At 40.1% G+C, this 25,011-nt stretch overlaps 1 protein-coding gene across 4 annotated transcripts in view; it reads left to right on the top strand.

Moving 5' to 3' along the window:
• The first annotated feature begins 14,137 nt into the window (after positions 1–14,137).
• Positions 14,138–25,011, top strand: part of lrriq1 (leucine-rich repeats and IQ motif containing 1) — a 38,879-nt gene continuing 28,005 nt past the window's right edge. Inside the window, exons 1-14 of one of the 4 annotated variants that reach the window (XM_085167165.1) lie at positions 14,138–14,264; positions 14,399–14,496; positions 15,298–15,394; positions 15,501–15,583; positions 15,685–15,799; positions 17,520–17,695; positions 19,218–19,292; positions 19,629–21,281; positions 21,436–21,588; positions 21,686–21,836; positions 22,663–22,856; positions 23,599–23,726; positions 24,016–24,089; positions 24,550–24,643. In XM_085167165.1, coding sequence (XP_085023291.1) covers positions 14,413–14,496; positions 15,298–15,394; positions 15,501–15,583; positions 15,685–15,799; positions 17,520–17,695; positions 19,218–19,292; positions 19,629–21,281; positions 21,436–21,588; positions 21,686–21,836; positions 22,663–22,856; positions 23,599–23,726; positions 24,016–24,089; positions 24,550–24,643 — 3,077 coding nt within the window. In that variant the 5' untranslated portion in view covers positions 14,138–14,264; positions 14,399–14,412. The remainder of the gene's footprint in view (positions 14,265–14,398; positions 14,497–15,297; positions 15,395–15,500; positions 15,584–15,684; positions 15,800–17,519; positions 17,696–19,217; positions 19,293–19,628; positions 21,282–21,435; positions 21,589–21,685; positions 21,837–22,662; positions 22,857–23,598; positions 23,727–24,015; positions 24,090–24,549; positions 24,644–25,011) is intronic. The other 3 variants (XM_085167162.1, XM_085167164.1, XM_085167161.1) reach the window with 3 other exon arrangements.

Here is a 25,011-nt window from a genome sequence, read left to right as displayed (position 1 = left end):
GATTCACAATTTTATGTTCTGTGAGAGAGTTGCATTACTTAATTTGTTGGCTTGATGGAGACTTTACAGAGTTTTTCTCACGTTAACACTGCATTACAAGAAGTGCTTATTCTGTAGTCATTTTTTCCCTTTAATTCTGTTTTTTTTTTCTTTTCGCCCAATGTTAGGCCTATCTGACCTCAACTGTTTAGCTGCCAATAATGGTGGATGTTATGCTATTACAGTACTGTTACACAGAATGTATGTTAATCCATGCAGCATTCATATTTGAATATGTTATTTTTGATAAATAAAATTCATACATTCATAATAATCAGTATTGTGTTTTTGTAGTAATTTGCACCTAAAACCTAAAACTTTTTTCATTTGATGAGTAACACTATAAAAGAGTTAATATCAAACGTAACTCTAGTTATGAGTTAAATTTTACTCTATATGGTAGTAGAAATTTTACTCCATGAAAGTTTAGTTTTAACTCCTATAAAGAGTTGAAAGATCAACTCCCGGAAAAGAGTTACTTAACTCTGCACTAGAGTTCATTTGATGGTGACGCATGTACACTCAAATGTAGTTAATCTGAACTCCCAGAGAGTTTATTCCAAAGACCAGAATTTGCTGTGTAAGTATATGCTTTATGAAAAGTAAAGTTTTAAGCCTCAACTTAAAAGTAGAGAGGGCGTCTGTCTCCTGAATCCAAACTGGAAGCTTGGTCCACAGCAGAGGGGCCTGAAAGCTGAAGGGTCTGCCTTCCATTCTGCTTGTAAATACTCTAGGAACCACAAGTAAGCCTGCAGGCTGAGTGGAGTGCTCTAATGGGGTGATATGGTACTATAAGGTTATTAAGATAAGATGGGGCCTGATTATTCATGTGAGGAGCAGGATTTTAAATTTCATTCTGGATTTAATGGGGAGCCAATGAAGAGAAGCCGATATAGGAGAATTATGCTCATAATTCTCCTATATCTGTCATCAGTCTGGGTTTCAAACGCTTGAGGCTTTGGGACTCCAGTGAACAATGCTAGCTGCCATTATCCATAAATGGAGAAAGCTTGGAACAGTGGTGAACCTTCCCAAGAATGATCAGCCTACCAATATTACTCCAAGACCACCCTGACAACTAATCCAGGAGATCACATAAGATTCCAGGGCAACATCTAAAGACTACAGGCCTCATTTGTTTCAAGGATCATGATTCAATTATGAGAAAGTGACTGGGTAAGAATGGCATCCATCCATCCAATGTGAAAACCCCTGTGGCTTCAGCAGGAGGGCTTGAAGGCAAAGCTTTCCAAATGTGCCTGCCAGCCAGAGGTTCATTACTTGGGCCATGCCATTTCTTATCAGGGTGTCTCCACAGGTCCCAGCAAGGTTAAGGTATAGCTAACTGGCAGCCTCCTAAAACAGTTTCAGAACTATGGTCCTCTCTTGGTTTTGCGAAGTTTGCTGTTCCTCTGCATAGACTGGTGGCACAGTCTTTTTTCTTTTTCTTTTTATAACTTTTTATTTATTAATTTACAGTATGAGAATACAAAACTTTAGGTCAGCATGGAAGACATGCACATTCCCAACATTAGTATCTACTTACATCATGGTAATATTTAATTGTTCAGTACAAAGGGAGTACACAATCCATTTTTCCCAGAGCTTCTTGAATTTCTCAAGCTCAAGTCTAAGGACAAAGGTAAGTCTTTCCATTCCAAAAATTTCTTCCACTATCCCATGCCACTGGGCCCGAGTTGGAGGGTCTGCCTTTAGCCATCTTCGGGTTATGGCCTTTCTGCTGCTAGTCAAAAGTATTTTCAATAAATAATTATCTTTATGTGGAAGCGCCTTAGGTAAATTGCCAAGATACAATGTATCAAATGAATAGTCTATTTTTATCCCGATTATTTTGTTTATCTCAATGGCCACCTCCCCCCCAATATGGCTGGATCCTTGGGCCGACCCCCTATGACATGAAAATGGTTTGCCATGGGGGTACCACAACCTCTCCAACATAGGCCCTGGCTCTCTGAGCCTGTTTGCCGAGCTGTGAATTTAGGAGTAATAAAAAAAAATCTCACAACATTTTTCCAACCAAACTCTCTTAAGGACCTTGAATTTGCAGTGGTAGCCTGAGACACACATATTCCCCACCAGCTGTCCTCTGATATTTGTGAGCCTGATTCCCTCTCCCAGTTTTGCTTAATATACAACGTAGAGTGATTTTTAGAGGCTTGTATACTTCTGTATATTTTTGAGACCAACTTTTTAGAGTCCTTTTTTTGTATGCCTCTTGAAAGATATGAATTAGGTTGTATTCGTTTTCATCTCTGAATAGTAACGTCTTGTTGTAATAGCCTCTAACTTGCAAGTATCTATAGAAGTCATGCTTTGCCAATCCGTATGTATCTGAAATAGTTTTATAGCTTTGAAATCCCCCGTTTGTTGCTAGTGAACAAAAAGAAGTAATTCCTCTCAGAGTCCACTGGTTAAAGGTCCCATCCAGCCTGGCTGGCACAAATTCCGGGTCATAAGCTATCCAATTCAAGGTCCTAGCCTGTTTTTCTATTTGTAGTTTACTCACTACCCTGAACCATAGTTTCAGGGTGAACTGGGTCAAATGGTTCAAATCTTTGTAAAATATTTCAGCTTGGTTTTTATTTCTGTAATGGGAAGTCTAATTGAGTAATTTCCATATTTTTCCATTTAGCTTCATAATTTGGGGATCACCAGTTTACCAGGGGTTTCAGTTGTGCGGCATAATAGTAATCTTGTAAGCACGGCAAAGCTCTCCCTCCCTTCTCTTTTTTCAGTTGCAACGTTTTGAACTGGACCCTCGGTCTTCTGCTGTTCCAGATGAACCGTGAGATCCATCTATCCCATTCGTCAAATTGTTTTTGGGGTATCTCCAGGGGCAGTGACTGGAAGAGATAGAGAATTCGAGGCAGAATGTTCATTTTAATTATTTCTATTCTATTACTCATATCCATGGGGAGGAGAGACCACCGAGTCAGGTCAGATTTGATCTCTTTGTTGAGGGGGCCATAATTGATTTCATAGAGTTTAGACATGTCTTTCGTTAGGTTTACTCCCAAATATTTTATTGTGGGAGAGTCCCATTTGAAGTTAAGTTACTTTTTAGTTTCTGGTCGAGGTGTATAATTGAATGTAAGGGATTGAGTTTTTTAAATATTTAGTTTATAGCCAGAGTAATGATTATAGGCTTTTAGTAAGGTCATCAATTGGAACAAACTTGATTCAGGATTTGTAATAAAAAGAAGAACATCATCCGCAAACATACAAGTCTTGTGTTCTTCTCCCCTGATCATAATTCCTTGTATTTCAGAGTTTTCTCTAATAGCCTGAGCCAGAGGCTCAATGTACAAGGCAAACAGGGACGGGCTCAAGGGACAGCCCTGGCGTGTCCCTCGCTTCAAGTTAATATTTTGAGACAGGTGTCCATTAATCCTGATCCTGGCTGTTGGAGAGTAATACAGTGCCCCAATACATTTAATGAAGCCATCTTTGAATCCGAATCTTGCTAGTACCCTAAATAGATATTCCCAACCCACCGAATCGAAAGCCTTTTCGGCATCTAAGCTGACCAACATTGCACTAATATTTTCTGATGTTATATGATTCATCACTTGTAGTGTTCTCCTTAAGTTATCTTGAGTCTGTCTATTTGAGACAAAGCCTGTCTGATCTAAGTCTATCAGCTCCGGAATAATTGATTCCAGTCTCTTAGCTAATATTGAAGCGAATAATTTACAGTCCACGTTAAGGATGGAAATTGGCCTATACGAGCTGCATTCCTTTTTATCTTTGCCTTCTTTTGGGATAATTGAGATTACTGCTTCTCTCCAAGATTGTGGGGCTACTCCTGTTCTTAATGTGTGATTAAAGCAATTAAGCAGCACTGGTGTTATTTGTGTCCTAAATGCTTTATACCATTCGGACGGATAACCGTCTGTGCCTGGTGCCTTATTCGCCTTCAGCCTTGAAATGGCTTTATGCAGCTCTTCAGCAGTTATCTCAGCCATGAGTTTTTTTATTTTGTAATTCTCCTATAGATGGTAGGTCTAATGAGTTTAGAAAGGCATTTATCATTGTATTTTCTACTATGGGAGGTTGGGTATATAGGTCTTTGTAATACTGTTCAAATGCCTGTTGAATATCATCCAGTTTACTACAAATAATTTGTGACTCAGGGTTCCTGATTTTATGAATTCTGTTCTTTTCCTGTTGTTTTCGCAACCTCCACGACAGAAGCTTCATCGCCCTAGGTCCCGTCTCATAATACTTTTGTTTTGTAAATTTGAGGGTTTTTTTTTTTCAATTTCCTCATCATAAATGCCGTTTACATCTTGTTTAATTTTGTTCATTCTCGCCAATATCTGGGGATCTTTTTGGTCAATATGTCTAGTCTCTAGTGATTTCAATTCCTCCTGTAGCTTCTCAAGTCTTTTCTGCTTTTCTTTTTTCCTGTGAGCTGTGAGGGCAATAATCTTACCTCTAATGACGACTTTTGCTGCGTCCCATAGAGTATTTGGAGATACCTCGCCATTGTCGTTATTTTGTAGATAAGTTTCAAATTCCTGTTGGATTTGTGTTTGTACTGATTTCTCATTCAGAATACTGGTATTGAGTCTCCAAAGTGTATTTGTCCGCTGTTTAGCACGGTGCTGGGTTAGGTACACACCTGAATGATCAGATAAATCTCTGACCGCGCCTGACAGCGCCCTGACCCACTGGTGTCAAGACAACCATCTCACCCTCAACGTCGCAAAGACAAAGGAGTTGATAGTGGACTTCCGGAGGTGCAGAGAAGTACACACCCCCATCACCATCAACGGCGCTGCTGTGGAGAGAGTGAGCAGCTTCCGGTTCCTTGGTGTACATCTGGCTGAGGATCTTACGTGGTCAGTACACATAAACAAAACAGTGAAGAAGGCGCAGCAGCGCCTCTTCTTTCTCAGGAGACTGAAAAGATTCGGCATGAGCCCCCGCATCCCCCGACCTTCTATCGCTGTGCCATTGAGAGCATCCTCACTGGATGCATCACCACCTGGTACGGCAACAGCACCGCTTACAACCGCAAAGCTCTCCAGAGGGTAGTGCGGTGCTCTGAACGGATAATTGGAGGTGAGCTTCCCTCCCACCAGGACATCTACAGGAAGCGGTGCCTGAGGAAAGCGGGGAGGATCATCAAGGACTCCAGTCACCCCAGCCATAAACTGTTCATACTACTTCCATCAGGAAGGAGGTTCTGCAGTATCCGGTCCCGTACCAGCAGACTGAGAGACAGCTTTTTCCACCAGGCCATCAGACTGCTGAACACTTCATAGACACCTCACCTCCACTACTGGAACTTCAACGTTATGCACTCCAGACTGTACATTAATGCCACTGTTTTGCACAATATCCAACTACAAACCTCTGTATATTTTTATATATTTTATTTTATTGCTTACTCTATTTAATTTGTAAAATATGTACACACACACACACGTAGAAAAACATATTTAGTATACACATCCAGTGATGCATATACTATTATATATTGTACATATATTTATTAGTCTCAGATTTAGCCATTCTTATATTTTGCTTGTTTTATGTTATTGTATTTTTGCACAACTCTGTTGCTTGTGAAGCTCGCACACAAGAATTTCACTCGCATGTACTGTACCAGTGTACCTGCACATGTGATGTGACAATAAAAGTGATTTGATTTGATTTGATTTGACCCCTATTTTACATTCCTCGACCTTATGCCAGTCTGATTTGTACATAAAAAAATAGTCAATTCGAGTATATACTGAATGGCATGCAGAATAATAGGTAAACTGTTTATCCCCTGGATGAGAGGCTCTCCACACATCAATCAAACCCAGTTCTGTAAGCATGTGTTGGACCATAATAGCATTCGAATTTTTCTTTTGCCGGTGGTTGGATGAATCTAGTTTTGGCTGGAGTTGAACATTAAGGTCTCCACCAAAAATCAAAACTCCCCGTGTTTCCAAAACCACTAAATCAAATAGCTTCTTATAGAAGGATTTGGAGCTTCCTGGCGGGGCATATACATTAAATAATGTTACTTCCTCCTCTTCTAATTTACCCTTTACCAAAATGAACCTCCCTTCTTTGTCCTTTACCTCTGAATACAATTCAAAGTTAACAGCATTGGGGATCAGTATGGCTACTCCTCTTTTGCGGCCTGATTTATGTGACGAGTAATAGGTATTCTGGAATCCAAGTTTTTTCAATTTTTCATGTTCTAAAGAAGATAAATGTGTCTCCTGCCAAAAAATTACATGCAGCTTCTCACGTTTCATTTTGGCTATTATTTTGTCCCTTTTAATCAGATTATGTAGCCCATTTACATTTAACGTGATTATTTTATTTTCCCAATGATGCATATAACTTTTTCAGTCTGTGGACCTTTGTGTCCAACATCACCCATGCTAACCAGAACATGAACAAGAACAACAAACAAGTAAACCAAAAAAACAAAATCAAAGGCTTCCAAGTCTGAAGTTCAGGTGAAACCTCGAGTTGAGAGGAAATCCTCGTGCCAGTCGAGGGCCTCTCACCAGTGTCAGGAAAAATACCCAGCACCAGTATCCTTGTTTTACGCCAGAATTGCCCAACTGGTACAAAGTTACTTCTTTAACAAGCTTAGGGAGTAACTACAAAAAAGACTCTTCACAGAATATTTGGAGAGCAGAGGAACACATGTCATTTGAACACTCAAAAGCCTGAATGTATTCGACCCAGGTAATAATAAAAGTAAAATAATCACTTTAGGCAGGGTCATATATGGAATACGTGATGAACTGGTAGAAATAGTAATGATAAGAATTTTTTTTTTCCCCCTTAGATATAGAGTTCAGCTTAAACTGTCCTGTGCAAAACAGTTTTCAAATTATTGGTAGATTTGCTAAGGAGTAATATTTCATCCTCCTCCCTGCATGAGAGCAGGATACCTCACTGCAAAGCTCCAGTGGGGATGTGATGACCCTCTTGTTTTCACTCGCAGGAGTCAGATGTTCCCGGAGGGGCCCGGTGGAAGCTCCATAGCTTCTCTTTTATTCGCCGCCAATCCACCGCCTGTCTGCTGCGATCTGCGCCGGTCCTCTCCCACGTTGCTGGTCTCTGCTGTTTCAGTGCCGTGAGGCCTGGTTCCTTGATTTCATCCAGGCAGAATCCTCTCTTCTTCAGGTCATTGGCTGCCTCTGTCGCATTCTCGTAGAGTTTGGTGCTGCTGTCGAAGAACACCCTCAGCTTGGCTGGATGTGGCGTTTGGAAGCGGAGTCCTTTGCCTTTGAGCTCTCTCAGGATCCCCACGTACGCCTTTCTTTTCTTAAGGATGTCTGGGGGGTAATCTTGGTCAAAGTAAATCCTTTTCCCTTCATAGCGGACATCCTTCTTTCTCCACGCTGAATGCAGTACCATCTCTTTTACTCTATACTCCAGAAAGCACAGCACCAGTGATCTAGGCGGAGCGCCTTCTCGGGGCTTTGGGGCGAGTGCCCGGTGGCAGCGCTGGATTCCGAGGTTTATTTCCGCAACCGGTGGGCCGATTTGAGCCTTTATCAGCTTCGTTACAAACTCTATCAGATCAGGGCCCTCTGATCCCTCCGATACCCCATGTATGCGGAGATTATTCCGGCGTGAGCGTGCTTCTAGTTCGGTTAGCTTTGCTCGCAGGGTCTCCTGGCTCTCCATCATGAGAGCGAGTGCCTCCTTAACCTCCGTGTCACATTCTTCAATCTCGGTTATCCGCTGTTCTGCCTCCTCTACCCTTGCCGTGGTAGCCACTAGCTCCTTTGTAGTTTCTTGAAGTTTCTTGTTAATTTCTCCTTTGAACTCGTTCAGTCCCCTTTTCATATCATTGCGGAAAGAAAGTCGAAACTCACTCATTTCACTTTTAAGGTCCGACCTCAGAGCCCGGATCTCATCGTAGATAGCTAGCATGAAGGGACTAGCTTCGCCATTATTCTCCTCTCCGCTGCGAGTTTCCTCGACTAACTCTCCCCTTTCCCGTCCCAAGCTTGGTTTGCCTTTGGGCTTTTTTTGTTTATCCCCGTCCATGTCAAGTTTAGGTACTGTTCTTTGTGTATGAATATTCTTCCAAGAGGATTATATCCAACTGGCAGGGAGCCGAAACTTTCAAGCAGCCATTTGCTACAGCGCCAAACCGGAAGCCTGGTGGCACAGTCTTGGGGCAGAGCATGGTGTCAATGGGAACTGGACTGAAGAGTGTCACCAAAGCTTTAAGCCATTAAAAACTAAGCTCACAACAGCACCAGTGCTTTCCTTTTACAGATTTCTGTGTGCCAATTTTTGGCACGTAAGTGGACCGTGACTGAAAAATTCTTGTTGGGCCACAAGTGTAATTTTTATACTGACAAGAACATCCTTAGTCATTTGTCTTCTGCTAAACCTGGGACTACTGAACAGTGCTGTGAAGCTCAACTCGTCTTTTTGACTTTGAATTAAAGTACAAGTCAGAAAGGAGCAATACGAACGGAGACACTTATTCTGCCAGCATCTGCCCAGTCTGCAGGACATAAAAGCCATGATTCCTTGTACACCCCTACCTGAACCCCTTCAACGAGCCTTGTAGCTGGAACCAGCTAATGTGCTGCAAGCTGCCATTATGTTTTTGCCTCATCTCACCACTATGCCCTCCAGCAGGCCGATTCTGTGATAAAATGAAATCCTGGTGTTTTAGCTTAGGTTTGTTTGTTTAATTGTTTAAGTTCATTGCCCCAAAGGTGCTGAGGTGGTGCTCCAGCTTTTGCTGCCTCATGTACTAATTAAGGAGGTGCTGACTCAAGTTCATCAGGACCACGACCATAAAGGTCTGGAAAGGACTAGACGTTCATGGTGCTACTGGCCAGGTATGTCTGCTGAGGTAGCTCACTGGTGTCAGGCATGGGAACATTGCCAAGTTGCAAAAAACACACAACCAGTTGCTCAAAGCTATATGGGACAGTTGTTGTCTTTTTGCCCAAATGAAAATTTTGCTATTGATTACACTCTGTTGGACTCTTCTCACAATGGGCTGGAGAATGAGCTGCTGCAGTGGCCTGTGTCCTTGTAACCGTAAAGTTCTCAAACTTTGGTGTACCTCTTTGCATCCATTCAGGGACACAAATTTGAAAGCTCCCTGATCCAGCAACTTTGTAAGTTTTACCTAACTGAGAAACCTTATACTACCCCCTATCATCCGTCTGGAAGTGTGAACATTTTAATAGGACTTTGCATAATTTATACTCTGCCAGTGTCCAGGAATTACTGCTACATCTGTAAATGACCCCAGTAAAATAAAGTATGTTCATTGTACCGTGTTGAAGGCAGTGGAGAGAATCTACCATCAGAAGAGCCCCACTCCAAGTAGCAGCCCACATGGCGTAGAAATATCGGCCTTGGAACATAACTCGTCAAGTGACGTGATTTGTTATTCCTGAGTTATTTCTTCATGTTGCCACAGTAGCAATTCATGAAAGAACATCATTTCAACTGCCAAACATGGTGGTAGTAGTTTTATGGTCTGGGGCTGCTTCGCTGCATAGGACCTAGGCGACTTGCTGTGATTGATGGAACAATGCATTCTGCTCTCTAACCGAAAATCCCAAAGGAGAATGTTCGACCATCAGTTCGTGCCCTGAAGATCAACTGCACTAAAGTTAAGCAGCAGGACGATGATCTGAAAGACACCAGATAATCCACCTATGTTCAGCCAAAATGAGTGTCCTAGTCAAAGATCAGACTTAAATCTGATGCTTTGCACAACCTTAAACAGGCTGTTAATTTGAAAAAAAAAACAAAACAAAAAACAAACAAACAAAAGCCCTCCAGTATAACTGAATTAAAACAAATGGGCAAAGAAGAGTTGACCAAAATCTCTCCACAGTGATGTGAAATACTCATTGCCAGTTATTGCAGTTCTTGGCACAACCGGTTTTTTGAGGTTTAGGGGGCACTTAACTTTTTCACACTGGGCCATCCATGTGGGTTTAGATAGCTTTTTCCCTTAACAGATGAAAATGCATTTTGGGTTTAGTTGCAGTACCTTTGTCTCATATTCAAATTTGTTTGATGACCTGAAACATTTGAGTGTTACAACAAATTAAAAACTAACAAATTAGGAGCAGGCGGGGAGAGTTTTTCACACCAGGTTACATATAGCAGAGCAACAGTTTGTTCTTTCTTTTTGCACCTCACCTGGATATCAATTGCGATTAGCTGCTTTGTTTATGGGTTTAATACATTTAACACACAAAATAGAACCTGCTTGTAGAAAAATGGTACCACTAGTGTTACTACTTGTTCATATGCCACTCTTTTTTGCCTTTATGTTTGTAGCCTTTCTTCATTTCATTTTTAATAACATAAACATTTGATGATTTTTTACATTCAACTTTCCAATAAAGCTTATACTGGGAAATAACAAAACAGTTAAAATCATGTAGGTTTCTGGATACAGAATTACATTTTTTTATTATGGAAAACTGGCATTCACTTAAATAAAAACGACAAATATTTCATGTGATACGCTGCCCAAATAAATCATGCCTTATACCCCACATTCAAGTCTTAAGAATTTAAGGTTTGGCTCTAACTTCCTATAGCAGATGAAACTGCATTTGAGAAGAAAAAAAACAAAAAAACTGCTCATTTAAGAATTACACACGAAACAACTAAACACAGACACACACACAGATACACGAGGCTTGTTGGCTGGATTTGATGCTCTTTCAAAGTGAGGATTAACAGCAGTAACGCCTCCTCTTTTCTCTTTCCTTGGAACTGTCCTGTGCTCAAGGCCAAGAACAAGTCATGGGACTTGCAGAACATATCAAACCTGAGCCAAGTGCTCTCATCATGTTTTTTGTTCTTTTTTAAAAATCCCTCTAAGGCACATGTGGTTGCCGATTTTGTAATGTCAAAGTCAGTGACATGCTGTAATTTAGTCCATTTGGTAATTCAAATAGGTGCAAAGGATAAAAAATGATTCCAATAGTAGGTACAGTTCTTTTAATCTCAAGACATGAAAAACTCAAATTCTCCAAAGTGGATTGAAAAACTATCCAAACAGTAGATGTTTACAACTTATTTAATAAATGAATACCTTGAAGATTAAAATGAAGACTAGTAGTCGATAAAAAGGTAGGCGAGTTACTTTTAGTGTATATAACTGAAAATGAAAGCACTCATGCCTTTGCTTCTATATTTTTGTACATTTCAAAATCGTAACAAGTTTTCTGTTTGGACAAGATGTAAGTGACCAATAATCACAGCTTTTTGTCTCATGCCCTCTTCCTCTGTTCTGAATGTGTTGTGTGCAGAATAAAGTACTCTTTTCTGGAAGAACTATAGCAGTTAGTGTCCTCTACAGTTTGCCACTGTTCATTCTGTCTCTACACAGTGGATTTTTGTACACTACATGCTGTAGGCTGATACAGAATAGTTTAGCTCGGGACATTCTCAGTAGATACATAGTTTTCAACTCTTTTGTGGAATTAACAAAAGAGCTATATTTCATTTTGCTCCATGGCTGTCAGCATGACCATTGATACAGGCTATTCTTCGAAGTGTGAATGTTAAACTTACGCAGGGAACATGTTTGCAGGTTTTGGAAAGCCTTGTGTTGCATATGGAATTTACAGTTCAAACAAGAGAGATGAGTTGTTTAAGTATTACATGAAAAAAGCACAACTATTACTTTAAGTCACTTGTAGTGGACTAAGCTAATCCCAAATTAACCCTCACCAAACCCTCTTAGTTGGACTTATGATTTCAACAATAATCCCACAGTCATTTGAAGCTGATTTAGATGTACTAAAACTCACAATGGCAGCATAATGTTAACTTTGAAAGAGAATCCAAATTTGCCTTGAAGTCTAACTAGTTCACTTGTGTTGTCAGTCCACTGAGAAGAAGAAAAGCTTGGTTAGGAGGATGCTGGGATGACCTGGTTGAACTTCTCAAGTCTGAGCCACTCTTGTGTAGGAACAGCTTTGAAAATGTACCGCAGGTAATGATTGCACAAGCAAGACATGATATGACAGCAGATACTTGCAAGAACGCAACACAAGGCGTTAAGCTTGCAGAGGTATTTGTGCAGGATTAGCTTGCTTAACATTTTCCCCATCACATGCACATAGTATATTACCATCAGGTCGAGCAGTAATCTGAATGTTCAAGTCTGCAAAATAGATAAAATGTATGTTTTCAGGCATGACGTCTAATTCTTCAGATCAATTGCATTAATCAGCAATAAATACACACAGGTATTGCAAATTGTACCTTTGTGATTTGCAGTAAGTTAAGTTAAAGGTTAGTTGGGATACTGGCAACTTTTTTCCTCCAATCCCTCTTTCGTCAAATCCCTCAGATGGAAATGATAGGCTCGATTTGCTCAATGGCTGCCAAGATAATGGCTACAGACGAGTAACAGAAAACCCTTGACAGTGTAAACACACAGCTGCTATCTAAACCTCTGCTGCGTTTGGGCCGGAGCCGCTATTGACTGGTGTAATCTGCTGCATAAATCTACAGCTTGGCCCTGTCTGGCTGCTGTCTGGGTTCCGTGCACTTGGACAAAAGCGCCGGACACCTTGCCCACTGACAAAGGGCCTAACCCTAATTGGAGTAGACAAGGCTTGCTGATGGAGCCTTTTTAAGCAATTGAACTTGGTCAATGAATCTTAGGGGACCTAATACAACATAAGGGATAGGCAGTTTGACTCCAACAACGGCAGTAGCACCAAACTGTCCTGTAGCTCCCCGTCAGCCTAAGCACTGAAGTTGGGCTATGACCCATAATGACTTTTTATCAAAGTACAAAACTGAAGGTGTTGATCTTGTGCCACAGTAGGGTTGTAGATGGGCCGTGATTCATTGTTATTGTGTAATTCAGCTTTGCTTTTTAAAGGACCTGGCGCCATTCCACTGTTTTGTTTTCATGTATTAGAATAGAGAACAGGCCTCACTGTGTCTCCTGACCAAACAGTTTTGGATGGAGGACAAGCTGTTCTTCGTTTGAAAGTTATCAGGAAGGAGACTGGGTTCCTTTTAGAAAGCTATCAGGAATGTGTATGGGAAACCTGTGTGGGCCACTGGAATCTCCTCAAAGAGAAGACTATAGGACAAGTGCAAAGCCCTCACCACGGGAGAGAGGAACTGGTCTTTGTGATCAGAAATGCCATGGAAAAAGTGCGCATTGTTAGCAGCCCAACAGATTTTGTCCCTCTGGTCGTGTGATTCACCTACAAGGTCTCGGGCTCACTGACCCCCCCCCCTTGCTGGCTGTTAGAATGCCCACACAAGTCAGTGACACTACATTTTCTTCACAAGTAGCCAAATAGCTTTGCTGACCTCAGATTCATAATTTTGCTTCTGTAACTTCTGTGCAACTTTTTTCAATAACTGTGCAACAATATCAATTATTGTTTCAATGTTTTCTAGTTGGACTTGACCAGACAGATCCACAATTGTTATGCTATAAGTGTATTGAAAATTAAAGCATTTTTATTCAGATCATTTTTCTGTAATTTGATAGAATTTTATATTAAAAGATGAAACTTTTGGTGTATTGTCTCTCTAGTTATTGTCACGCATTATAAGGGGCCTCTTCTAGAGCTGTGATCGCCATCTTGTGGTAGTTTTTTCCCTCTCTTCTGGTCGCCTGTTGATCAACGGGAAATTTAAACTGATGATGTAAAAAATTTAATAAATGCCTGCTTATTTGCTCTTTTTTTCTTTGTCTCATGCGTTAGGAAGTTTCCAAGGATCAAAATAATTCAAGAATTGAATTATTAAATTGCAGCCAACGTTTGAGGCATTTTGAAATCATTTAATTTTTATAGCAAGCAACACGTTGTGATTTTCTTTTTTCTTCTTTTTTTAAGGACACAATGTATGTGCCACACATAAAAATGCCTAAATTAGCGCCCGCCTACATTCTTCATGTAAACACCATTAGAAAAGGACTCCTTTTCTAATGGTGTTTACATGAAGAATGAAGATAAAAATACTGAAGTCAATACAACAAATGCAGTCTAAAAAATTAAAAACAAAATGTAAGCCGACTTTTCCCATTTAAAATATGAATTTGTTTTTCTTTTGCGTTTTGTTCGGTAAGTCCCTTTCGAGACTTCGTAGTTCACAGCGTTGTTTCCATAGAGACAGAAATTCGTCTAGACGCAAGAGGATCTTTCAGCAAAGTACTTGTAAGCTTGCGAGTATAGCACTAGTGCTGTATCCAGGTAGGACATTTTAAATAATTACGTATAACTTAACGGTAAATATGAGTACTTTGGATAAAAGTATTACAGTAAATGGTTTCAGCAACTGAATATTAGCAGACCGTCTAATGCCTTCATTTTCACTGCTCTGACAGATAAGTAAATCGTCATGCTGGAGCTGGATGAGCCATTCAACCCTGACGAAACTGAAGAAGAACAGGAAAATGTTTCATGTCATGAAGAAGAGGTAAAGGTGTGGGCCTCGTTCTAAAAATACAGCACATGCATGTATGTTTCCGCTATTCTCCATTCTCTTCATTTACTATTTTTTGTCCAATTCTGCATACATTCTATCACCCAGAGAGGTGGAAATTAGCAGCTATTTTTCAGGGTAGACACCTTAATTTATCTCTCTACCACAAAAGCATCAGGATGATTCGTTTGAGAGCCACACGTGAGCTTAGAGTGACGCTGAACAGGACAGCGAAGCTAAACAGATAATAGATAGAAGATAAATTATGCACAACATAAGCTGACCCTCCGTAAATCCACTTACTGCCTTATGACTTATACATCCCAACTATTGCTTTTTCATATAGTGAGTATGGATGGGATTTGAGAAATTCTTCCAAATAAAAAGAAATGGTACCAAATTGTCCAGTTCATTGGACTAATATCTCTTTAAGTGTAGTAATGCCATTTATGAATACTGATTAGAAAACAAAACGATAATTGCAACTCAGTGACCCCAAAACCTTTGAGCTTTTGTATGTGTGAGTCACATACAGTACAGATCCCTTTTTCCTTACTTTGTTTTTCTACTTTTGCATTGTCCCTGAACGTCTGCTGGCCTACTTTAAAATTAATCAGAAATCAATAAGGAAACTGATTGACCCATAAGCAGAACAGACAATGGATTTACTATCAGTAAGAGTTATTGCTTCACTTTTGTCCCCACAATGCTTGCTAATATTGTTAATATTGCTTGCTTATATTAACATTTTCCTTTTGTGGCAAAAGCAGACCCAATAATTAACCTGTTTTCTGACCGCAGGCTTCAGATAATTTCCCACCAGCCCTTCTAAGCTACTTTGAAACATCAAAAACTAGAGCGGCAGTTTGTGAGAAACTTATCCTTGAGGAACTTGAAGGTAAGTAATAACTTACAGCATTTAACTAATGTGTACAGTGATAAAGCTGAGATGATCTCCTTACCGTTTTGGATTTTGTCTGCACCGTCTTTGAATTCCATGTCAGACTTCACACCATCAGATTCCACTGATAATATGATGAGGCTGTCAAATGAAGTCAGCAAAGATATGGTGAAAGTGAATGAACAGGTAAATTGGTCTTAATGGTCTAATCTCGGTTGTTTTATTACATTTAAAATATAATGTCATGTGGCCTAATTTTTAAAAATGATTTCTTTTTACTGATACAGGTGGGTGGTGAAACAGAAAATGAGGAAAAAAAGGCTGATGGGTCCCTTCTTCAAACACGAATAGTGACACAAAATCCTTTGTCTCACAATATGTCCATGTGGCCTAATAATGAAGGTAGATAACATGTACATGTGTATTGTTTGGGACATGACAGCATTGTTGTAGTTTTGCTTCTGTACATCACCACAATTGATTGTAGATCAAACAACCAGCATGTGCTTGAAGTACACAGGCTAAACTGGACTCAAATGTGTTTTGAGTATTTTATTATGAAGTCAACAGGTGAATTTGTGGCAAAGTGTTACTAATGATGCGGCCGTGGGTCAGTGGGGGTGAAGGGGGAATTGGCAGGTTGCAATGGGGATGGAGCGGGTGCATCTGGGAAGAAAAGAGAACAAGGTTAAGAAGGCGCCAGACGCAGGGTATTTAGCGGAGGTGGTGATGACTGACAATGCTTACTGATAGTCAGGGTGAGCTTAGCTTTGAGGGAGAGGCGGTGAGAATCCAGGCGAGTATTGATAAAGGCTGGCTGACCTGAGTGCCGCTGTGTGCGAGGTGGTGAGTGGTGGCTGGAGGGCAGGCAGGTGAGGTTCTTTGTATTTTTCCAGAATGCGAAGATAATCCAAGGAGAGCTGAGGTTGAAGGCAATGGCAAAGAAGGTCCAGGAAAACTGTAGCACAGGAAACCAAAGTAAACAACAAAACAAGTAGCAAGAGCATGAAAAACCTTAGCACCAATACCAACGTGAGGTCATTGACAAACTGGCAGCAAAGGAGAGTCTGAGTGGAGCTTAAATCCTCAGCTGATTACCCAGAATCAGCCTCAGGTGTGCAGGACTGCAGGAGAGATGATGGCTCCGCCCAGGGGTGGAGACCAAGGGACTCAGGTGCCCGATGGAACTTTCCAGTCAAACCTCCAGATCCTGACACAGACTTTCTTTTTTAATCCCAGAGGTTTTACAAAATCTGTTAAAGAATTACAGCCCTTTTCATACACAGTCCCCTATTTCCCCCAGATTCAAATTTATTGGGATAATTGATTGACAAGCAGTGGCCATGTGAGGCCTGATCATTTTTTTTTATTTAAAATGAAGCAGATATAATATCTCAAGTAAATTCAATGTGTTTAATTTTTGTTTTTATAGCTTTATACTGTAATTTCAATTATTTATAATACTAGGCTAAAAGAGATGGTAGCACAAGTGAGTGAAAAAAGTGAAGAAAAAAAAACTTTCAGAGAGACAGCCAAAACTTTAGAAATGGCCAGAAAAGTGAACAACTTTGAGGTTACTGAAGTTCTGATGTTGCATAATACACAAAATAAAGGTAAAAGGTAACATAGTTTGCCACAAGACGTCACTATTTTCATAGAATTTGCTGTCACTCACGACTTCAGTAACATGAAAAGGTAGATAATCCTGTCTTGTGAATAGACTTTTAAATTTGCAACTGAAAGCATAAAGCTAATGGTGATCAAGCTTCCTGGAGGTATATTTTAGTTAAATCATATATAATGTAGATGGACTCAAAATCACTGCCACGTCACTGATGTAAATTTAGAAAAAATGTAAAATAAAGAAGTTAAAATAAAATGCATTGCCTCTCATTTCCCTAAGCATTGCCTTACACATTTATGGAAGATTAGATTTGGATCATTCTTTATGCAAGAAATTTGGTTGTTATTTGTTATTAGTGCATAACAATCAATGGAGAGGCAAGGCATGTCTTACTTTGAGCCTGAATTGAACATCATATGCATGTCGAACATCATATGCATGGCTTTCCTTTCTTGCTTGCTGAACTATTGAAGCCTTACATTTTTGTATTTGTCTTAGATGGAGCTGGAACAGATCGATGTTGGGAGACTGAGAAATATTTGGCCCGGGACTTTAGCAAACATGACATAGCACAAGAGAAACACTGTGATGAGGAGATGCATAAAAACAAGGAAAGGCAAAAAAGAGAAATTAACTTCCAGGAGGAGCTGAGGAAGATAATGGAGGCAGAGAAAGTAAGTTACTTATGACTTTTTTTTCTCCCCTCGACATAGTACTTTTGGATCCAGATGGTAGAGCAGCTGTCCCATAATTACTACGAATAAACAATAAGCTGGTACCAAATGTCCACATACGTAATAAAACATGCAGCTGCCCCCACCAACTCTTCAGGGTAATTACATAACCCAGCCTGACTTGGATATGGAGGAAGTGGAAAAGAGGCCTCTGATAGCCTGGTGCACCACAGAGCCATTGTTTATGTTTATGGATGATACCTTACTTAGTAAGTACACAGACTTAGTCCACAGACCGATCAAGCTCACCACAGAGGATATGAAAGGTTTGACTGTAATTGTCCACTGGAGCAAAAATTGTGTGTCTTTAGGACACTGTGACACACTGAGAACACCATCCCCAAAGACACAGTGGGCAGAGAAGCAGAAGATCATCATATCAAGAAGAGCCTGAGTAAATGTGGTTATCCAGCTGGGTATTTGACTACGCTGGGAAGACAACTAAGCAGTGCCATAGTGTCATCTAAAGTGAAGACCACTGGTGATTCCTTATGTGTCTGGCGTGTCGGAACAACAGTGACACATGTTTTCATAACATTGTGTCTCTTTGGCTTTCAAATTCCAAACAAAACTCTCAAAAGTTTGTCCACCCCGAGGATTGTGTCCTCTGCCTTAAACAGAGTAATATTGTGTACCCAGTTAAGGACCAAGAGGATTGAGACGAATTATGTAGGTAAACTAAACAACCTCAAGCTTAAGAAATGGCACAACACAGAAGAGATAGCTTGTCTATCCTGGACTCTACAGTCTATTTACAGCATTAAAGCAGTGGTCACGCTTTCACTGGCACATGGAGGAAGACTGATTTGAGCGTAGTAACAAAGGAACCCTCCAACCAAACATAGTTTACACAAAGATCACATTGGGAAGACAGGTCAGAGAGGTAGGCTGATAAGAAAAACAACGAAAATACACAACATGAGGTGAGAGGAGGAGAAAAACGAACTCCACGCAGACTGAGCTCCTAATGGGAGAACAGTTTGAGAACAGAAAAAATAATAATTAGGATAGATTGCAGATTATTGTTGTGTAAGCTGTAGAGTACTGCAGCATTTTGGTAATTAGTGCAGTGTATTGTGATTGCAGTCCTGTGCTTCTACAGTAACTGTGGCAGGAGCAAGATTGGTGCATGAGTTATTCTCTCACTCCTTTAAAATGAACTTAAACTCCTGCATCGTAACCATTTTTGACAATTTCTGTCCCTTCTGTAGATTATTCCAGAAAACCAGGCCAGCATATTTAAAAGCCTTTCCCTCCCCAGTTCTGTTCTGATTCTCAGGACAAACATTTGTATTATGATAATATGATAGGCTGGTATGTATTCATTCAGATGCCTCAGTATTAGATGTTTCATACCCCTAGATAAGGGTACGGAAGGCAAACTGTCACAGAGAAAATACAGAATGCAGCAAAAATGGCTGTATTAATTAACCCTGTTGTGTTTTATTTATTCTGGTTCCAGCTGCATGAAAAGGAACTGGAATTGATGGCGAAAAGAGCCCAGGAAAAACTTGAGCAGGAGATGCTGCTTCAGCAGGTAATTTATTTTTTATTTTTTTCAAATTTGTGTGCAGTGTGACGTAGTGCACAGGCTCACCATTGTATTTTTAGACATTTGATATACTTTTGGGTATTTGTTATCAGCGCAGCATTTGGTAGAATCAATTTACTGAACATACTGGATTTATAAATCAGTGGTCCTCAAAAACACACCTTAAATTTAGTACTTATAGATGCTTTTTTCCATTTTGATTGAATACTTTTTGTGATGTTTGTAAATTCCATGTAGTTTGCTTAATATATTTCAAAGAATAGATTAAAGAAATGAGGCAACTAGTTTTCTTGTAACTCTATAAATATCATCTCTAATTAGGAACTGATTGGTAACTTACAAAAACAAGTGGAGCAAGAGAGGAGGATGATTGAGGAAGAGCAGAGAAGGAAAAACGAAGAGAAGAAAAGGAAAAATGAAGAAGAGAAAAGGAAAAATGAAGACATGCAAGTGAAAAAGAAGCAGGAAGAGGAAGACAGAAGGAAATTGAAGGAGGAAGAAGAGAAAATTAAGAGTGAAGAAGAACAGGAAAGGAAGAAACTGGAAGAGAGGAAAAGATTGGATGAAGAGGAAAAGAAAAACATGATAAAATTAAGACATAAAGAAGAAAAGAAGCAAACGGAGCTATGGGAAAGGGAGGAGGTAAAGAAGAAAAGGGAAGAAGAGATTAGAAAGAACGAGGAAGAGAGAAAAATTGAAGAAATCAAGGATGAGGAGAGGAGAAGAGAGATACAAGAGGTGGAGATAAAGCAAAAGCAGAAGGAGAGAAAGAAAAACAGGAAAAGTGACGACGAGGAAACAAGAATAATGGATGTCAAAAACAATGTGACAGAGGTTTCTGGAAGGAAGATGACTGAATATCAAAAGACAAAAAATAAAGAAATAAGAAGTATTAAGGAAGAAAAGAGAAAAGATAATGGAGGTGAGGAAGAGAAGACAAGAAAGGAAGTTGTGAGAAAAACTACAGAGCATAAGATGGAAAGAAACGAGGTAGAGCAAAGAGAAAAGCCTGAGATGAAGAAAAAGATGTTGAATGAAGACATCAGGGGAAAATATGAGGATACAAGAATAGATGACAAAATGCAACTCACGGAAAGTGAAGAAAAGAAAAAGAACGATGAGGAGAGTTTGGAAAATCAAGATATGATGAGGAAGGAGGAAAAGACTAAAACAAACGAAGAAGAGCTGATTACAATGAGAATGGAAGAAATGAAACAGAATGAAGAACAGGAACACAGAAACATAGATGAAGTAATAAAACTCAAGCCAGAGATTTGTGAGAATAAAGACCAGAACACAAAAATGGAACATGAGAGGAAAAAAGATAAAGAAAAGAAGCAAGAAGAGTTGCAGAAACACCAAGAGGGGCTTAGTATAGGAAAAAAGAAGGATGGGACGGGAAACAAGAAAGATGCAAAGGATTATGGAAAGGAGGTGAAGGAAAACATACAAACAGAAGAAAGGAAAGTAGAAGAAGAGGTGAAAGAACGGGTCATAAGTAAGAATGAGCTGCGAGACAAGGAAAGAGAAAATAGCAGCATGCAATCTCAGAATCAGAATACTGGCAGGATTTCACACCCAGGAGGCAACACCACAAGGACCTCAAGTGCTGATCCACTGCAGAGTGAATCTACAGCTGACCCCGTCAGCTCTGAAACTGCAAAACAACAGAACCTAAACAAGAACATCAGTCAGATCCCTGTGTATAAAACCAGTAACCGGCAAGATCCTGCAAAGCCTGGCACTTCTTCTTGCTTTTTGCCTGCAGGCCTTCCAGAGCACACAGAGCAGAAGAGGCTGTTGTGGATGAAGGAATACATCCCTTGGTCTAAATTGTCCTGCCAGAACAGGAGGAAGCAGAAAGGATCAGTCCGGAGTAGGACAGGGCCAAGGAGGGTGGCAGAGGGTAGCAGTCTGCCTCCTCTGTGCCCACACACTCTGCTTCAGTCCACAGGCTGGAGATCCCTGCAGGAGGTAACATACTGTGTGCTTAGCTCTGATCCAGGAACACTGATGAAAATGTTTTGTACTTAAATGTTTGTTGTGTTCGGAAAGAATATTCACACATAGAACCCATTATTTTCATTTGAGATCCAGAAGCGCTGAAATATGTTTGGCTCTCTTTCAGGTTACCAGCGTGACCTTGGAGGACTTACCTGGCTGCAGCCTTTTTACCCTTGCCCAGTGTACTCAACTTCAGTCGCTCACCCTCAGACACTGTGGACTGAAATCATTGGAAGGTATCAACCACTTACAAGAGCTCTGGTACATTGACCTACAGGTGATTATATAGTTAAAAAATAATCATTACTGTGATTTTTTTTTCATGTTGTTTCAGTCATTTTAGTCACAACAGCTTTGCTTTTGTTTTGTTTTAGGAAAATGACATTTCATTTGTGGATTGTGAAAACATGAGCAGCTTACGAGTTCTTCAACTTGCCCACAATAAGCTGACTTCCATCCATGGTTTAAATGGTGCTGAGAATTTGGATATTCTTGATTTCTCGCATAACTCCATCACCCGTATTGGTGAGAACTCATGAAACACTGACAGCTATTGAAAAAAGCCCCAAAAAAGAAAAACTGATTAATTTTTTCATCAGTATAATGTCTGAAAGTGTTTGTGTTTTAAATACTTATTTGCTAACAATGTGTGTGTAGCAGCTTGAGATAACGCTTGACTTATCCGAACACCTGGTAAGTCTAAAATCCTCAAAAAAGAGCAGCATTCACTTAACCTGAGAACAGGCATGATGCCATCATGTTCCATGTAAACACAGAAAGTAGTATGAGTGTGAAGCTTCAAAATAAAAAGAGTCTATGGAGTGTATCAAATGCATTTGGACTGCTTTATGTTTAACAAAATGAATGAAAGTTATGGCTCTTAACACCAGAATCCTGGTAAAAGACATGCTGCAGTTACAATACATTGCTTACATATATTTCATTTGAAATTCTAAAGGACTACATTCAGAGCTTATCAAACCTGAGGAAATAAACGTGAAAAAAAAACAACAACAAAAAAACAGTATCTAAAATACCCAAAATCTTTCATGCAACATTTTACTTATTACCTCACATGCTAAAGGACTGTCAGAGATGAACATCAGGAATTCCAAGTTTACCTCCAGGTTTAACTAAACTTCCCCTTCTGGTCAAAAAATCAATGTAATGTAATCTAACACAAGAGGGCAGCATCTCTCTTCGTTCCTGCTGAGGACTTCACACCATTCACTCTGCAGTGAAAACTGCAATTTTGACTCCATGTACAGACTGTACTTTTTTTTTAGACTGTATCATGTCAACTTTTAAGACTCATGCTCCGCTTTCTGCATATATTCTGTCTGCTTCCTAGCTGGTCTGGAGTCTGTAAGGAGGCTACAGAGGTTGTCAGTGAACCACAACCAGCTGATCAACACCAAAGGGCTGAGAGATGTATATACACTGCTTCACCTGGATTGCTCTCACAACCACCTGGCCAACGTGGAGGGTCTGGAGAACAGTGCTCTGCTTCACACACTGGATCTAAGAGGAAACGGCCTTACTGAGGTAAAAACTCACGGCAGATGACTGGAAGCACTAAATCTAATATCACTGTTCACTGTTGCAATTTTGCGAGAGCTGCAGAGAAAGTGGTGTGGGTGTTTGAGACAGGTGATGGGCTTGAATTAAGCCTAAAATCCTTTTGCTTTTATCTACTACGTGTCCTTTTTATTGAGAAACAATTCCCCTTATTCCAGAAGTTACGTTTAGTGATAAACGATTGTCAAACCTTCAAAAAATAAAATTAAAACCAAGGCAAGTATGACAAATGTAAATAAGGTGCTTAATTTCAATTTTAAAAAAAATCCATCTGATCTAATCCAAGAAGTACCTCAGTCGAACACATGCTGTTGTTTGCTAATTCGCGTTTCTCAGCTGTGAAAATAAATTTTACCTGGCCAAATTTCACATTTTCTCCAGTCCAGCAGATGTGCTGTTAAAAATGTATATTATTACACACATGTGATAATGGCCCACTCTATCCTCAGTAATCTTTCAGTCACAGATTAGCTATGCTTGTGTCCAAGCCTGAAAGTTTTATCACAGTGCTTCACAAGCAGTGTGAAAATGAACCTGACGAGCTTCGCTTGTGGCAGGCACTCATAGCAGTAGGCATAGCAGGGCTAAAACAACTGACATTGATGGACGAGGTCGTTTCGTTGCTACAGCAGGAGCAGCGGTGTGAAGTTAGTCTAACCTCACAGTGTGATGGGTGTTAACTGACGACTTTGTCCTGTTGCTTCATCAGCCCCCGAGTCTGAACAACCAGGTCCTCCTCAGAGAGCTGTATCTGGATGACAACAGCATCTCCTCCTTTCACGGCCTCGCTGCCTGCTGGCTTCCTCTAATGCAGCACCTCTCTGCAGCTCAAAACGGGTATCCAGTATTCATCCAGTACTACTTGCCATCTGTCTTCGCCTAAGTTTTGTTATGTGATATATATTCAAAGTAGAAAATAACACGTGCGACAATTTTTTCTGGCTTTTCTTTCTTTCGAAAATGTAACTTGATATAAAAAATTGCAATCAGTAGGTTCTGTAAAACCACGACGAGTCAAAGCCACACAGTCACATAAATTCAAAATGCTTCTGTGTTTAACGGTGACATGAGCGATGCATTGAGATGTGGTCTAGCTTCTAATGTAATTTGTCTCTTATTTTCCTAGAATTACTCAGCTGCCCTCCATGTCTAATTTTGTGTCCCTTGAAAATCTGGATCTTAGATACAACCGCCTGTCAGGTAACATGTTTTCTTTATAAAATGGTGAATGGGCTGTGCTTGTTTAGCGCTGTTTTACCTTAGTGGTTCAGCAAACGTCTCTTGTTCACTGTTATGCAAGCGCTACTCCTAATGGAGCATCGCCTGCTCTGTTAGGAGCAGCTTGGCCTTCATTGTTTTGCTCAGGACAGCCCGAGTATAGAGCTGCTAATCCTGTGATTAGTGGTCAACCAGTTTTACCACCTAAGCCAGTTTAAAACCTGTGGTTTTTCTTCTTCTTTCAGCTCACCGTACTTGAACTATTGCCTTTATATTTTGTTGATCTTATTTCGGTGCCTTGTGTAAAATTTTGTAACTTTGTAACTTGGATATAAGTTCACTACACACCTCTGCTTATTTCATGTAGGTTGATATAGTTTGTAAGTTGGAGTTATATTGAAACTGAAGAATATATTGAAAAACATGTCATGCTCTCTTTCAGACCTGCAGAATGTGTGTGAAAATCTTGAGGGACGTCAGTTCCTGCGTGAAATCCACCTCACAGGGAATCCTCTTCAGCAGGAGAGTGGCTGGAGGTAGGGTGAGCACTGGACAGAGTAAGAAAATGACATGGGATACTGTCTTTTTAGAACTAAATATGTTGTTATCTGTATGTATCTGCTTTCAGGACCCATCATGCAGTGATAGTGCATTGCGCTAGTTTCAGGAATCTTGAATTTTCTGGCTGCCTCTCGTTGAGGCACATTTTCCTCACCTGCTCCACAGTTTCAAATCAAGATATAGTAATTAGAAATTTCTGTTCTTTTTGGAAATTATTTGGATAGAAGTTCCAGTTTCTGCCTCTTTTGCTCTTAAATATCACTTGCTATGATGGGTGATCAAAGGAAAATACCACTGAAAAGTCAGTATTTGCCTATCCAAAATTTAGTCTGTGGGCTCAGGT

The sequence above is a fragment of the Neolamprologus multifasciatus genome, chromosome 7 (assembly GCF_963576455.1).
Source record: "Neolamprologus multifasciatus chromosome 7, fNeoMul1.2, whole genome shotgun sequence".
In the NCBI taxonomy this organism is placed as follows: Eukaryota; Metazoa; Chordata; class Actinopteri; order Cichliformes; family Cichlidae; genus Neolamprologus; species Neolamprologus multifasciatus.
This window is presented reverse-complemented; position numbering and strand designations above follow the sequence as displayed.